Source organism: Podarcis gaigeae, assembly GCF_964106915.1.
Source record: "Podarcis gaigeae genome assembly, chromosome: 1".
Taxonomy (NCBI): Eukaryota; Metazoa; Chordata; class Lepidosauria; order Squamata; family Lacertidae; genus Podarcis; species Podarcis gaigeae.
The window spans coordinates 81,941,208-81,957,672 of record NC_139678.1 but is presented as its reverse complement, the minus strand read 5'-3'; the positions used below and the strand labels follow the sequence as shown (position 1 = coordinate 81,957,672).

The 16,465-nt window shown below is 40.5% G+C and overlaps 3 protein-coding genes across 3 annotated transcripts; 2 read left to right on the top strand and 1 right to left on the bottom strand.

The window, feature by feature from the left end:
• Nucleotides 1–1,084: 1,084 nt before the first annotated feature.
• Nucleotides 1,085–2,026, top strand: LOC310852240 (olfactory receptor 10V1-like; the record flags this gene model as incomplete). The annotated part of the gene is made up of 1 exon (XM_083755379.1): nt 1,085–2,026. One exon carries the CDS (start codon nt 1,085–1,087, stop codon nt 2,024–2,026), a length of 942 nt encoding a protein of 313 aa, XP_083611505.1.
• Nucleotides 2,027–4,335: 2,309 nt separating this feature from the next.
• LOC310852238 (olfactory receptor 10V1-like) lies at nt 4,336–7,369 on the top strand (the record flags this gene model as incomplete). The annotated part of the gene is made up of 2 exons (XM_083755372.1): nt 4,336–4,370; nt 6,404–7,369. Exon 2 carries the CDS (start codon nt 6,422–6,424, stop codon nt 7,367–7,369), a length of 948 nt encoding a protein of 315 aa, XP_083611498.1. The 5' UTR covers nt 4,336–4,370; nt 6,404–6,421.
• Nucleotides 7,370–11,364: 3,995 nt separating this feature from the next.
• Nucleotides 11,365–12,312, bottom strand: LOC310839413 (olfactory receptor 10V1-like; the record flags this gene model as incomplete). The annotated part of the gene is made up of 1 exon (XM_083728022.1): nt 11,365–12,312. The coding sequence occupies one exon, from the start codon at nt 12,310–12,312 to the stop codon at nt 11,365–11,367; it is 948 nt and encodes a 315-aa protein (XP_083584148.1).
• Nucleotides 12,313–16,465: the final 4,153 nt, after the last annotated feature.

The window sequence follows — 16,465 nt, the reverse complement described above, 5'->3', positions numbered from 1 at the left end:
CCCATTCCAGCTTAGATGAGCACTAGATGCCATGAACAGAATAGTCTGGAGATATTTTCTTAAGAGTACATTGGTGCTTTGCTGTCACATCTAATGTGCTTCAGAATTACTTGAGCCAAGGTTCCAACCCAGTACACATTTCCCATTGAACTTGGTCAACTGGGCTACATGTAAAATGCCTATCTGCCTTTATCCATTAATTGGGCATTTTGCCTAAAAATTTTATCTTAGCATGAATGCTATGAACCTGAATGGTTAACTTTGTATGTTTGTCTGTATAGTTATAGTGGAATAAACAATTGTACTGTACTCCTCAGAGAAGGTTAAAAAGATAGAGGGTTAAATTCAACTCCATAAATTTAGCTTGGAGTAGAAAAACCCACATCTACTGATGGAGCAGAACTTCCAATGGAAAGTGTAAATTTCACAAGTGGAAACAATTAAAAAGAGTCCAGTTTGTCACATGGCATGTTGCCTTCATTGCTGTGGATGAAGCATAGCAAGAAGCACACACAGATGAAGCACAACACTCCAGATAGCATGTAAAGTCAATTGCAGTTCCCCTTCTAACTTATAATGGCAAAAAATGGATTGGCTGATGCCAAGAACCATACAGATGTAAGTAGTTCATGTCACTGTCTTCCAGTCATTATTACACATATCTTCTGTTTTGGTCCAACTTGAATTTGTATTTTGAAATCAGCCATGATATGCACACTTAAGTAAAATACTATTTGGACATTTCATTGACAAGAGCAAATGACTCTTTTGGACAATAATGTGCAAAACATTAACCAAGCATACTTATATTTGAATAATGTCTCCAAAAGGAGAAGCAAATTTAATATATGAATTGTACCAGTACAGGAAGTCCAGTCCTCTGAGGAAAAATAAAACAGATTGCTGAAGGAATGCTCCCCATCTGAATGCTCCATATAACCTTGTAATAAGAACAGAAAAGAGTTGGTGCAGACACTTTCTTTTAGGAAGCCAGGTTGCAGAATGAGCGTATCCTCACTGCTGAGCCAAGGTAACTCATTGACTGAGATCTTTATTTTCCCTTCAGGTCCTCTTTACCATCTTCATGGGATATGAAAACCATACTGAATTCCAATTCCGGCCCTTCTCAACCTTGCTTGAGACACAGCTGGTCATTTTCCTTCTCTTTCTGCTCCTCTACGTCCTCAGCCTCTGTGGGAACGCTGCTGTCGTGCTTATTGTCCATGTTGACCACTCTCTCCATAACCCCATGTATTTTTTCTTGGGCAACCTGGCAGCTCTGGAGATCTGCTACTCTTCTGCCATTGCTCCATTGGCTTTGGCCAACCTTCTGTCCAGGAAAAGTGCCACCATTTCCTTAAGTGGCTGTGGAACCCAAATGTTCTTCTTTGCCTTCCTGGGAGGAGCTGACTGTGTCCTACTGGCCATCATGGCATACGATAGATACGTGGCAATTTGCCATCCGCTGCGCTACATGCTCATCATGAACAAAACAGTATGTACTTCCCTCGTAGCGGCATCCTGGCTGCTGGGATTTCTGTTGTCTCTACAGCTGACAATCCTTATTTTCCGCTTGCCATTCTGTGGCCAAAATGAAATCAATCACTTCTTTTGTGATGTCCCAGTTATTCTGCAGTTGGCCTGTAGTGACACCCACATTCACCAAGCTGTTCTCTTCATAGTTAGTGTTGTAGTCCTCACCATACCCCTCCTTCTAATCTGTATCTCATATATCTTCATTGCGGTGGCCATTTTGCAAATTCGTTCTGCTGAAGGCCAGCAAAAAGCCTTCTCCACATGCTCCTCCCACTTGATGGTTGTCCTCCTGCAGTACGGCTGTTGCAGTTTCATATACTTACGGCCCAACTCTAGCTACTCACCACAGGAGGGTCGAGTGGTGTCTGTGTTCTACACCTTTGTCACTCCCCTACTGAACCCTCTGATCTATAGCATGAGAAACAAGGAACTGAAAGAGGCACTGAGGAGAGCCTTTCGAAGAAGAGTGTTTTCCCCCCAAAAGGTTTGACAGCTAGGGGTCTTCATTAAGGTTAGACCATGGGGATGATAGCAACAGGCTAGGCAGCAGAGGTAGGTAATGTACAACCCCCATGCAGCATCTCGCCCCATGGTAATACCTATAGGTAGAGGGTGTCATGTGAGACTGTAAGAAGAGAGAGGAATCATTGCAATTCTACTGTCGTCATCATAATCATAATTCCTTTCCTTTCTATATTGCTTTATATTTTCAAGCAAATAATCTCAAAGAGGTTTACAACACATTAAAATATCAGACAGAAGAATCCAATATGAAAGATTACCAATGAAAGCCACATATAAAATATACATTGAAAGCAACATAATTAACAGGAAACTAAGACATTATCTTAAAGATTTCAAAATAAAACATTACAAAGGAGGTCAGAATGAATGTCTAATGCAGCAAAGTTAACAAAAAATGCCCTAAGCATTTCAAAATAAAATGTTACTAAAGGAAGTCAAATATAAACTGCTTAAACCAGTACAATTAACAAGAGAATAGATTATTATCTTAAGCATAGAATGTCTCTGCTGCAGTTTCTGCCAATCCTGTCCATGGTGGTTCATGACAGGCGGTGGCTGTGGAAGCTGAGGCTGTGTCTGTCAAGATGGCCATATCATTTAATGAACCCCACACCTAATGCAAAATGGTGAGAGAGGTATTTATACATTTTCTTACATAACTATACTAATACTGCCTCTGTGGGGATCCACACACATTTAATCAGATTTATTCAAAAGCACAAAAAATTCTAGAGATGTAACTGCTTCCAAGCAGACTGTCCAATAGTTCAGTTTTAAGGGGGCAGGCAATTATGGAATTTAATAATTGATTGGAAATTCAACATCACATAATTTCAAATGCCTCTTACTAGGATATTTGAAAAAACATAGCTCTGGAGGAAGATTTAGAAGTGGCACCAAACTATATGGCCACAAAAATATGTATTGCTGGGCGGAGGGGGGGCGGGGGGGCGGACCACAGCTCATTTAGTCTCTCACTGGTTTGAGAAAATCTGGGATGTAAACAATGATTAAATTGATATGTTTCAGAGTAACAAATAACAAACTATCACATAGATTTGTAGAAGGATAGTCTCTTTTTCATTCTGGAACAATAAATTCCAGCATAATATGAATCCTTACAACCTTTTTGCTTTATTGTAAAATGTATCATATATGTAATTATTTTTGGTATTTACTTATTTTGTTTACCTATTTCTGTAGTGTGTGTGTGTGTGTGTGTGAATAAACAATAATCTGCCTCTAAGATTCTGTATAGCAAAGTAAAAGCTTTATAGTAAAGTAAAAGTAAAGTAAAAATACTGTATAGTATAGTAAAAGCTATGGCTTTCCCAGTAGTGATGTATGGAAGTGAGAGGTGGACCATAAAGAAGGCTGATTGCCGAAGAATTGATTCTTTTGAATTATGGTGCTTGAGGAGACTCTTGAGAGTCCCATGGACTGCAAGAAGAACAAACCTCTCCATTCTTAAGGAAATCAGCCCTGAGTGCTCACTGGAAGGACAGATCGTGAAGCTGAGGCTCCAATACTTTGGCCACCTCATGAGAAGAGACTCCCTGGAAAATACCCTGGTGTTGGGAAAGATGGAGGGCACAAGGAGAAGGGGACGACAGAGGAAGAGATGGTTGGATAGTGTCTTTGAAGCTACAAACATGAGTCTGACCAAACTGCGGGAGGCAGTGGAAGACAGAAGTGCCCGATGTGCTTTGGTCCATGGGGTCATGAAGAGTCGGACACGACTAAATGACTAAACAACAACAAGAAGAAGATTCTGTATGTATGTATATATTAAATAAATTGAAATGTCTTGAAGCGGGATAATTCTCCTGTGAATTATTACCAAAGGCATCTAAACCCAGGTGAACACTGCACCTCCCAGAACTTCTCACCACTCAGAGAAGTCATGTGAGTATACCAATAGTTAGAGTCTTACTTTTTTTATCATCAAGTACTTCACACTTCCTTCTGTTCCTTTGTAAGAGCAGCCACAAGAGAGTTCACTCTCTCATATAAAGCCTAATGTCTGCACTTCAGGAAAGAAAATTTCTCTCCTCCCTTAAGGGTCTTGGCATGCTTTCGAAAAGAAGAGCTTCAGAACCAGGAAACCAGATGGATGAGCCAAAGAGCTGCTCTCTTAGCCCTTCCTTCCCTGCTTGTGAACTTTGCCACTATTCATTGTGAAAGGAGCAGTTGTGAACTTCGCCACTATTCGTGGTCCATCCCCACCACTCGCATTTCCCTTTCTAGTTGAAGAGCAACAGCAAATGCCTTCAGATTTCCCTTGGCAGTCCAGCAGCAGGAATATCCAAGTAAGTCATTTCTGTGGATGTGGATTCTGTTCACTTGCCTACTTCATAAGCCTTTCATTCTCTATTCAACATGTTTTCTATTCACCATGCATTCTCTTTTTTCCATCCTTGGTGTATGAGATTCCAGACTCTAGAATCAAAATGCATAGGTTGCATAGACATCATACATGTAAATGGCATTTATAGCATATCCCCCACCATGCTAGGAACTGCAGTTTAAGGGTGCTTGGAATTGTACCCCTGTGATGGGTAAAATGTACAGTCCCAAGGATTCTTTTTTCTGGGACATGGGGAATGGGGTTGAATTGTATGGCATGTACAAAACCAGACTATGTGCAGTGAAAAAGAAAAGGGAGAAGAAGCTTCAGATTTTTCCAGATCATAGCCAAAATACTGTTGGGATTGTTTCTAATAAATGGAAAAGCAGATACGTGTTCATTCTTCAGATAACTGCAATTTGTTTTTTAAATTTAATTTTCTTCTGAACCATGATTTAACCATAAACACATTAAATGGATCAGGTGCTTTCAGCCATCAGTTCCTGTTCATCGACTTTCAGGGTTTTGATTGAATAAGATCCTTAACATGTCCTAAACTTGACAAATGAATCCAGATGGATTTCACATCCAGTGCTTTTCTGAATAGGTGTGGCCACTTTATTTTATTCTTTAAAAATGTGATCTACTTCCCCTACAATCAGATGCATACTCCATTGGAACGGCCACATTATCAGATCCAGAAGACTCCCCATTCCAGCTTAGATGAGCACTAGATGCCATGAACAGAATTGTCTGGAGATACTTTGTTAGAGTACATTGGTGCTTTGCAGTCATATCTAATGTGCCTCAAAATTACTTGAGCCAAGGTTCCAACCCAGTACACATTTCCCATTGAACTCAGTCAACTGGGCTACATGTAAAATGCCTATCTGCCTTTATCTATTAATTGAGCATTTTGCCTAAAAATGTTATCCTAACATGAATGCTATAAACCTGAATGGTTACCTTTGTATGTTTCTCTGTACAGTTATAGTGGGATAAATAATCATACTGTACTCCTCAGAGAAGTATAAAAAGATAGAGGGTTAAATGCAACTCCTTAAATTTAGCTTGGAGTACTAACACCCACATCTACTGATGGAGCAGAGCTTCCAATGGAAAGTGTAAATTTCACAAGTGGAAACAATTAAAAAGAGTCCAGTTTGTCACATGGCATGTTGCCTTCAGTGCTGTGGATGAAGCATAGCAAGAAGCAGAGCTGCAGGTGTGAATTTTGCCTTTTGTTCAGTCAGCCAGTTTCTACTCAGGCCCAGAATCATAGAATCATAGAACTGTAGAGTTGGAAGGGACCCTGAGGATCATCTAGTCGAACCCCCTGCAATGCAGGAATATGCAGCTGGTCCATACAGGGATCGAACCTGCAACCTTGGTGTTATCAGCACCATGGTCTAACCAACTGAGCTATCTAGGCCCTTTGTCACAGATGAAGCACAACACTCCAGATAGCATGTAAAGTCAATTGCAGTTCCCCTTCTAACTTATAATGGCAAAAAATGGATTGGCTGATGCCAAGAACCATACAAGTGTAAGTAGCTCATGTCACTGTCTTCCAGTCATTATTTCACATATCTTCTGTTTTGGTCCAACTTGAATTTGTATTTCGAAATCAGCCATGATATGCAAACTTAAGTAAAATACTATTTTGACAATTCATTGACAAGAGCAAATAACTCTTTTGGACAATAATGTGCAAAACATTAACCAAGCATACTTATATTTCAATAATGTCTCCAAAAGGAGAAGCAAATTTAATATATGAATTGTACCAGTACAGGAAGTCCAGTCCTCTGAGGAAAAATAAAATAGATTGCTGAAGGAATGCTCCCCATCTGAATGCTCTATATAGCCTTTTATTAAGAACAGAAAAGAGTTGGTGCAGACACTTTTTTGGGGGGAAGCCAGGTTGCAGAATGAGCGTATCCTCACTGCTGGGCTAAGGTAACTCATTGACTCAGATCTTTATTTTCTCTTCAGGTCCTCTTTACCATCTTCATGGGATATGAAAACCATACTGAATTCTATTTCCGTCCCTTCTCAACCTTGCTTGAGACACAGCTGGTCATTTTCCTTCTCTTTCTGCTCCTCTACGTCCTCAGCCTCTGTGGGAACGCTGCTGTCGTGCTTATTGTCCATGTCGACCACTCTCTCCATAACCCCATGTATTTTTTCTTGGGCAACCTGGCAGCTCTGGAGATCTGCTACACTTCTGCCATTGCTCCATTGGCTTTGGCCAACCTTCTGTCCAGGAAAAGTGCCACCATTTCCTTAAGTGGCTGTGGAACCCAAATGTTCTTCTTTGTTTTCCTGGGAGGAGCTGACTGTGTCCTACTGGCCATCATGGCATACGATAGATACGTGGCAATTTGTCATCCACTGCGCTACATGCTCATCATGAACAAAACTGTATGTACTTCACTTGTCGTGGTATCCTGGCTACTGGGCTTTCTGTTGTCTCTAAAACTGACCATCCTTATTTTCCGCTTGCCATTCTGTGGCCAAAATGAAATCAATCACTTCTTTTGTGATGTACCAGTCATTCTGCAGTTGGGTTGTAGTGACATCCAAATCCACCAAGCTGCTATTTTCATAGTTAGTGTTGTAGTCATCACAATACCCTTCCTTCTAATCTGTATCTCATATGGCTTCATTGCAGTGGCCATTTTGCAAATTCGTTCTGCTGAAGGCCAGCAAAAAGCTATCTCCACGTGCTCCTCCCACTTGATGGTTGTCCTCCTGCAGTATGGCTGTTGCAGTTTCATATACTTACGGCCCAACTCTAGCTACTCACCACAGGAGGGTCGAGTGGTGTCTGTGTTCTACACCTTTGTCACTCCCCTACTGAACCCCCTGATCTATAGCATGAGAAACAAGGAACTGAAAGAGGCACTGAGGAGAGCCTTTCAAAGAAGAGTGTTTCCCCCAAAAAAGTTTGACAGCTAGCAGTCTTCATTAAAGTTAGACCATGGGGATGATAGCAACAGGCTAGGCAGCAGAGGTAGGTAATGTACAACCCCCATGCAGCATCTCACCCCATGGTAATACTTATAGGTAGAGGGTGTCATGTGAGACTGTAAGAAGAGAGAGGAATCAATGCAATTCTACTGTCGTCATCATAATCATAATTCCTTTCCTTTCTATATTGCTTTATATTTTCAAGCAAATAATCTCAAATCTCAAATAATCTCTTTTACAACACATTAAAATATCAGACAGAAGAATCCAATGTAAAAGATTACCAATGAAAGCCACGTTTAAAATATACATTCAAAGCAACATAATTAATAGGAAACTAAGACATTATCTGAAAGATTTCAAAATAAAACATTACGAAGGAGGTCAGAATGAATGTCTAATGCAGCAAAGTTAACAAAAAATGCTCTAAGCATTTCAAAATAAAATGTTACTAAAGGAAGTCAAATATAAACTGCTTAAACCAGTACATTTAACAAGAGAATAGAATATTATCTTAAGCATAGAATGTATCTGCTGCAGTTTCTGCCAATCCTGTCCATGGTGGTTCATGACAGGCGGTGGCTGTGGAAGCTGAGGCTGTGTCTGTCAAGATGGCCATATCATTTAATGAACCCCACACCTGATGCAAAATGGTGAGAGAGGTATTTATACATTTTCTTACATAACTATACTAATACTGCCTCTGTGGGGATCCACACACATTTAATCAGATTTATTCAAAAGCACAAAAAATTCTAGAGATGTAACTGCTTCCAAGCAGACTGTCCAATAATTCAGTTTTAAGGGGGCAGGCAATTATGGAATTTAATAATTGATTGGAAATTCAGCATCACATAATCTCAAATCCCAGGATATTTGAAAAAACATAGCTCTGGAGGAAGATTTAGAAGTGGCACCAAACTATTCGGCCGCAAAAATATGTATTGCTGGGCGGGGGGGGGGCGGGGGGGCGGACCACAGCTCATTTAGTCTCTCACTGGTTTGAGAAAATCTGGGATGTAAACAATGATTAAATTGATATGTTTCAGAGTAACAAATAACAAACTATCACATAGATTTGTAGAAGGGTAGTCTCTTTTTCATTCTGGAACAATAAATTCCAGCATAATATGAATCCTTACAACCTTTTTGTTTTATTGTAAAATGTATTATATATGTAATTATTTTTGGTATTTACTTATTTTCTTTACTTATTCTGTGTTTACTTATTTCTGTATTTGTGTGTTTGTGTGTGTGTGTGAATAAACAATAATCTGCCTCTGGTCTAAGATTCTGTATATGTATATATTAAATAAATAAACTGAAATGTCATGGAACACCATAATTCTCCTGTGAATTATTACCAAAGGCAACTAAACCCAGGTGAACACAGCACCTCACAGAACTTCTCACCACTCAGAGAAGTCATGTGATTATACTAATAGTTAGAGTCTTACTTTTTATCTCCAAGTACTTCACACTTCCATTCCTGTGTAAGAACAGCCAGAAGAGAGTTCACACTCTCACATAAATCCTAATGCCTGCATTTCAGGAAAGAAAATTTCTCTCCTCATTCTCGCTCCCTTAAGGGTCTTGGCATGCTTTCTAAAGGAAGAGCTTCAGAACCAGGAAACAAGATGGATGTGCCAAAGAGCTGCTCTCTTAGCCCTTAATTCCCTGGTTGGGAACTTTGCCACTATTTGTGGTCCATCACCACCACTCGCATTTCAACAAGTACTTCAAACTGCCCTCCATCCCTGTCTAATACCAGTCACAAAAGAGTTCACATTCTCATACAAAGCCAGGCTCCTACATTTTAGGAAAGATGAAATTTGTGCTCCTTTCTCTCATTCAGATCAGAGAGCAGCAAGTCTCAAGCTGCTTTCATACTGTGGTGCATGTGCTTCAGATGGTGGTTGTAACACTGGAAGGAGAAATGTTGCAAGTAAAAGCACTTAATTTTAAGGTGTTATAAAATATACTTCTATGCAATAATATTAAATGCCAACCTTCGCAAAAGACCAAGTTTCTGCTGGATTATTATTGGAAAATTTTAGAATAATGAAACTATAGCAATAACCCTTCCCTGGTTTTGTTGTGTATTCTGAACCTGATAGATCCCATATTTTCTGTGCATTTTCAGGAGTCATAAAATTTTGCATGAAAGAGACCACATCACATATAGAACTCATACATCTCAGGCAGGGCAATCCAAACAAGAAGGTGCAGGAAGCAGAAAACCAGGTGCCCTATATAAAGGTGCCCTCAGAGGAATATGTGATCCAGGGGGAAAAAGAGAAGACAGTATCATGTTTAACTTCTCCTGTATATTATATGATACATGGTCTTCATATAGTATTAAGGATCTATATAGGCCAAGAGAAATAAGGGGCAGGGTATGTGTTGAGAAACTTTGGATCGCTAGGTAAATATGTGGCAAAATAGTCCAGAAATAAGAACTGTAATTGTTAAACAATGATGCACTACAAACTGAGAGTCTTTAGCAGTCCCTCTTATTAGGGAATAGACAGTCATTGGTTGAAAAAGAGCTTTATATCATGAGGATATTAGGAGTCCTCAGTCACAGCAAAAATAAGTTTGATAAAATTCGCAGGTGGAACAATATAAAGAGATTATTTTAAAACAGAATGATTTGAATAATTTTAATAAATTACTTTTCTAGAAAGAGCATTGTTGTGAATATGGCTATGGAAACAAAGGTTTAGAGAGTGATAGTGCTTTTGGGAGAGGCTTGGTTATAATGTAGGCTTAGAATCATGCCTGCTGAATTTTGCTCATTTGTGCTAATGTACTTCTGACTTGTGGAAAAGAATGAAAACTCCTCAATAAACAAATCAAATAATTAAAACACCAGAGTAAAACCACACAGCAGACCAAGTGTGTGGATGACTAGGTCACTAATGTGTTGCTGACCCTCCCACAGAATTATGCTGCTTCCCAATATTTCAGTTTATTTATTTAATATATACATACATACAAAATCTTATTCTAGAGCAGTGGTGGTGAAGCCGTCGCCCCAGCAGGGCCGTGGCTTCAGAGGTGGGGGTGGAGGAAGAGAGAAGTGGAGTAGAGGCTACACGATGAGAGCCCCGCCTCCACTCCTGCTTGCATGCAGGAGGTGAGGAGTGCCTGGCTGCCTTTAGGGGATGCAGGGGCTCTCAGATGCAGCTTCTGGGCTGCCTCCACCTTCCCTAACCCCAGCAACTATTCAGCCTGGCTGCCTTGACAGTGTTGCAATAAAAGCAAAAACCAACCATTTAAAATGCCACAGATAAAAAATAAAAACCATTTAAAAGAGGAGCCCTCTCTGCCGAGCAGCAGCCAGAGTCCTTGTGAAGCCTGTCAGGCCCCGCCCCAAGCCAGGTGTCGAGAGGCAGAGCAGGGCCCTCAGGCTTCCAGCAGGCAGTCCTCCATAATCATAATCATAAACATCAGTCCAATTCATCAGTGGAACTTGTCTCCAGATGAATACGAGGACCAAAATCCCCATGCGAGTCCCACCAGGCATTTCTGGCTTGTCTGGTTTGAGGTTAATGTCTGCCTCATTTGCTACCCTCCTTTGATGACATCATTCCAGCCTCTTCTTGGGGTATTTTTCTTCTGTTACCTCACAATATCTTCAGGCCCCTAAATGAAATGTAGTAGTTTTCTCTGTGGCTGGAAACCTGTCCAGGTTCTCCTGCCCATCAAAACAGAACTCAGTGTCACTAGTGTAGCTGTTGTTCTGCTTGGTTTCAATCAGGCATTTGATTCATTTCCTTCAAGAATACCTATACCGAATTCAGGTCAATTGGCCACACAATGCAACTTCTGCTACAAGCAAAGAACATTCCTTTTGAGGCACAATTGCAGCTTAGACATAGAGCCTACCTATGCATCCTTCCTGTGGTTTCAGTTCCACCATACCATTACAACAGATGGCAGTAGACGGTGTACCATTCCCTGCCTGCGATTCAACACTGTCATTTCTTCTGGGGAGGCACAGCTCTTTTTAAGGCTCTGATAGGGGCATCCTTTAACTCTTTGTTCCTCATGCTATAGATTAAGGGGTTCAGCACAGGAGTGACAAAGGTGTAGACCACAGACACCGCCCGACCTTCCTCTGGTGAGTAGCTGGAGCTGGGACGCAGGTATATCAAACTGCCACAGCCAAACTGCAGAAGGACAACCATTAAGTGGGAGGAACAGGTGGAGAAAGCCCTTTGCCTGCCTGCAGCAGAGCTGATCCTCAAGACTGCAGCCACAATGAAGGTATAGGAGATACAGATTAGGAGGAAAGGGATAGTGATGATGATAACACTGGTAATAAAAAGGGCAGTTTGCTGGAAATGGGTATCGCCACATGCCAGTTTCATGACAACAGGGAAATCACAGAAAAAATTATTGATTTCCTTGTTGGCACAGAAAGGCAAAGTCAATATCAAGACAGAAAGCTGAATGCCAAAGAAGCAACTCATGACCAAGGTCCCAACAACAATTTTCACACACACACTCCAGTTCATGATGACAGTGTATCTGAGCGGGTGACAGATTGCCACATAGCGGTCATATGCCATGATTGCTAGCAGGACACAGTCAGAGCTTCCCAGGAAGGTAAAGAAGAACATTTGGGTTCCACAGCCAGCCAAGGTGATGGAGACCTTTCTCGCAGAAGCTACGTGGGCCAGAGTGAGGGGTGCAATGGTACAAGAATAAGCAATTTCCAGACATGCCAGGTTAGCCAAGAAATAGTACATTGGGGTGTGAAGAGAATGTGTGGTGTAGATGATGAGAACAATGGTAGCATTCCCAAACAGGCTGAGCAAGTAGAGAATCAGAAAAGTCCAGAAAATCAGCTGCCTCATGCCAGGGTGCTTTGTGAATGGCTGGAAGTGGAACTGTATAATTCTAGTTTGGTTTTCAGTCTCCATATAAACCTGCACATGAGCTTGCTATGGGATAAGAGGAGAGAGGAGAACATTACTGAGAAGCCAGCATTGGGCAACCAGGAAATTAGGTAACACAAATAAATTGAATTGCAACAAACAGGGAAGATGTTGCAAAATTGGCTGATAGTGAATGTGCAATTGATCAACATATCCTTTAATACTGAAGTTCAGACTTCTGTAGGCAGCTATTAACAAGAATGAGATCAGATTCTTAGAGTAGGTTGTTCACTGAGGTGTCTACATCCATTAAAATTGAGCGACTATTACAGTGCTTATAAATGGCTAGGTTGATATTGAAATGTTTTACAGTTTTCTATGTGCTATAAGCCACCCAGAGTGGCTGGGGAAACCCAGACAGATGGGCAGGATATAAATAATAAAATTATTAATATTACTTTTCTATACTATTATCTGTCTCTGGCTCCATCTTCTACAGACACCAATGTTAATGCATTGGAGCTGTAGTCCTACACTATGGGCACTATCACTTTTTTGCAAGCAGGTTTCAGCCATGTATCAACAAATTCAGGTTGTGCAATAAAAGTCGGTTTGGAGGTCTTACTCAACAAATCCTCCCTCCCCTGCTGAACCTTTTGTGTTAAGGGATTGACAAGAAAGTACCGGTAGTAGGAAGTATTCATAGCACACATTTGCCAAGTAATAACCTATGAAGTAGCTTTGGGGAAGCCATTGGTAGCAATCCAATGGTGCAGTTTGCAATTTGTGCAGCAGCTCTTAATAGACTCAAAAGGGGATTTCTTTCTAATGAATTACATAGGAAAGAGATACAACAAATAATATATTATTCTATTATGTGATGACATTTTAAAACTATTTATTGAAAGTGTCCCAAAATTTGGGACTGGATTGGGGGCTGAAAAGAGATGTGTTTTGTATCTAGAAGGGCATGGAAGTCAATCTGGGAGGGAAACAATCTAGGTTATTCTGATTATATATGTTGTGATCTTTTCTGTGAACCACCCTGAGACCCCTGAGTATAGGGTGGTATATACATTCAATAAATAACAACAACAACAATTGGTTCAGTTCCCAATTTAACACAAACCTACCTAATCCACCCTTCCCAAAATGACACACAAACTGAAACACATCTATCATTTGAAATTTGCACTTCTCCCAATTTTATGATGCAGTTCTCCAACCCCCAAAAGTGTACAATAATGTGTACATTCATAGAAGCATACATAAAATTGCTTATATTCATGGAAATGACACACAGAAATGTTTTCTAAAGAACCCTGAAGCTTATTTTTTACCCCCTCTCCCTAACGCTCACTGTATGGTGTTTGTGTGCATTTGACATATCAGTACATATTTTATTCGTTTTGTTTGTACTTTCTTGGAGGGATAGTCATTTATTAATGCATTAAAAAAAAATCTACCCACTTTCCTACCCTGGTACAGTCAAGAAAACTTGCTAAATGAAATATTTTTCCCCTTCACCTCTCTTCTTCTGTTGGCTTAACATACGAGCAGCAACCTGGATATGAATATTTCTTCCCTATTGTTGCTGTTAAATTCAAAATTATTCCTTCCTTCCCTTATTTCCTTTGTAAAACACTCTCATTGGGGTCAACACATGCAGCCATTTTAGAAGATCTGTGCTTCCATGTGTGTGTCTTTCTTACCTTTATTGACATCAGCAGCTGCTATCTGTTCTTCACACCTCCCGGCATTCAAGACTTTTAAACCTATCTTCTATAGCCCCTTGGGAGTGAACTGCTGATGCAGCCTCTCACCACAGCTCCTATCAAGTAAGGGGTTTATTGAACATTCAGCCTGATTTACTTGCCCCAAACCTGGGAGGTTAGATGTTATTGACTGTTTATTGAGAATTCATTCTGATTGGTTTGCAGACAGGTTATATGACGTTGCATCAGGTGTCATCCCATACTTTCCTTTGCATTTTCCCGACACTTTCCCTATTGCCACCCACAAAAAAAGGTTGGGGAGGAGGAGATGAACCCGCTTTATTGCACAGACTTTGGCTGAGCTGCCTAAATTTTCCAATATATGACTGAATCCCATTGACAATAGCAACGGTCTGAAAGCACTGTGGATGATGCAGAATATTTTTCTAAGCTTATGGTTGCATTGAGAACAGTGCTTGGAATGAACTAGTTGAGCTCTATGAAGTTTCCTGAACTAGTTCAAAAATCTCTGATCTACACCTGAAAGTAGATCCCATAATTGGCAGGTGAACAGCAAGAGGCCCTGACTCCTGCCTTTCATTAAAAAAGTCCATCAGACATCTACAAAGAAAGTTAGAAAGCAAACTGTGGAAGCAATGTCCGAAGTCTTATTAGGTGGATTCACAGGTGCTGCTGTTGCTAAGGATGCTTATTTACTTAACCACATTTGCTAAGCAACCAGAATAAAGGATTGCATGGCATTTCCTATATCTTCTCTGCTGAAGAGAGTCACTCTTTTCCAACAGGAGCAGCTCGCAGCAGAAAGCACAAATAAAGCAAAGGAACAAAGCAAATGATGTTCTGTTTGCGCAATTTAAGCAGAGTAAGCCATTTCTAGTATGGAAATACAATTATGTGGAAAGGTTCATCTGTTGACATTCTCTCTATTAGGTGTCTTTTGTGTGGTCCCTGATTACCCTGTAGGTCAGCCCAGGAGCTTATAACTTTCTGAATGCTGAAGGTTTTTGTTCTTTTGTAGAAAATGAACACTTTATGAACTAAAAAGTATGTTTGAATGAATGTGGGCAGAACTAGTTTGTCTTATGAAAGGATGAACTTGAAATGAAATGAATTTTCCCAACTCCTCAAAGTGGCAGCTTCTCTTCAGTGGCTACCAATATTTTGTGATGGGCCAGGTGTTGGGTTGGGGGCTCAGAGGGAGAATACCTGAACATGGTAATACCCTGTCACACCATGCAGTGACAGCTCTGTGTTGCAAAGAAGAAAAAATGTAAGAAGATGAGAGAAGATGACAAATGCAAAGGAAAATAATAAATGTAAGGAGGAGGAGCATCTGAAAGGAAGCAAATAAAATGAAAGCAGGGTTGAGGATGGAAGGTGAGTGTAAATGAAAGGAATAAAATTTAAAATAAATGCAAGGGTTTTTGGGGAGCATCTCCTTCTGTATCATCTCCTTACTATTTGGGAGCCTGGGGCTTAATGCTGACCTTAATGCTGCCTCTAATACTACTGTGTATATCAAAGGGGAAGTTCGAAATAGGTTGGGAGGTAATTTTGAAAGCTGCTTCAATTCTTGACCTGCTTTTATCTGAACCTGACCACTTTTTGTGCTTCTTACCGCACCTGCAGCAGTTTCCCCAGCACCAAATGCTGCCCACAGCCTGAACAGGGCTGGCAATGTCTCTCCATCATTTGAAACAGGGATCCTTCGCAGCTGCAGAAGAGGGGACCAAACCTGTCTGCATGCTAAGTATGTGCTCTGCCTCTGCCCCTAAGCTATGGCCTACCTGAATCGCATATATAGTGATCATTAAGCGTAAAGAGGATCAGAGAGCAGCAAGTCTCAAGATGCTTTCATACTGCAGTGCATGTGCTTCAGATGGTGGTTGAAACACTGGAAGGAGAAAAGGTGCAAGTAAAAGCATTTACTATTAAGGTGTTATAAAATATTCTTCTATGCAATAATAATAATTGTCAACCTTCACAAAAGACCAGGTTTCTGCTGGATTATTCTTGGAAAATGGGTTGCTGGCCCTGTGCATTGGACACCAACCTTTGTTTGGGGGAGTGCTTTTTGAGGGGCGTGACTGCTATTTATCCATCAGAATGTTTAGTATAGACTGTCCCTCTTCCTCGATTATAAGACAGTAATTAGTTCTTTCAAATTCTAATATATTACATCTCTAGGGAAAGTGACGCTAACAAATGGTGCAACAGGTACTGTTTTCTTTAAGGATGAGAAATAACCTTGAAATTAAATTGTCCCTCTCTTCGGACCTTGAGATTCTTTCTCTTATTTTGGGAAGTTCTGTAGAACTTTCTTAAATATAAATAAGTAACATCCTATTGGGATTTATGGATAAAATGGTGAGAAAAGTTGTTAAGGAGGCAAAAGTTCTTTCTCCGCACCCCCCTCCCTCTGTTCAGACAAATAATTTCAAGACAGAATGCCTTAGAGGCTT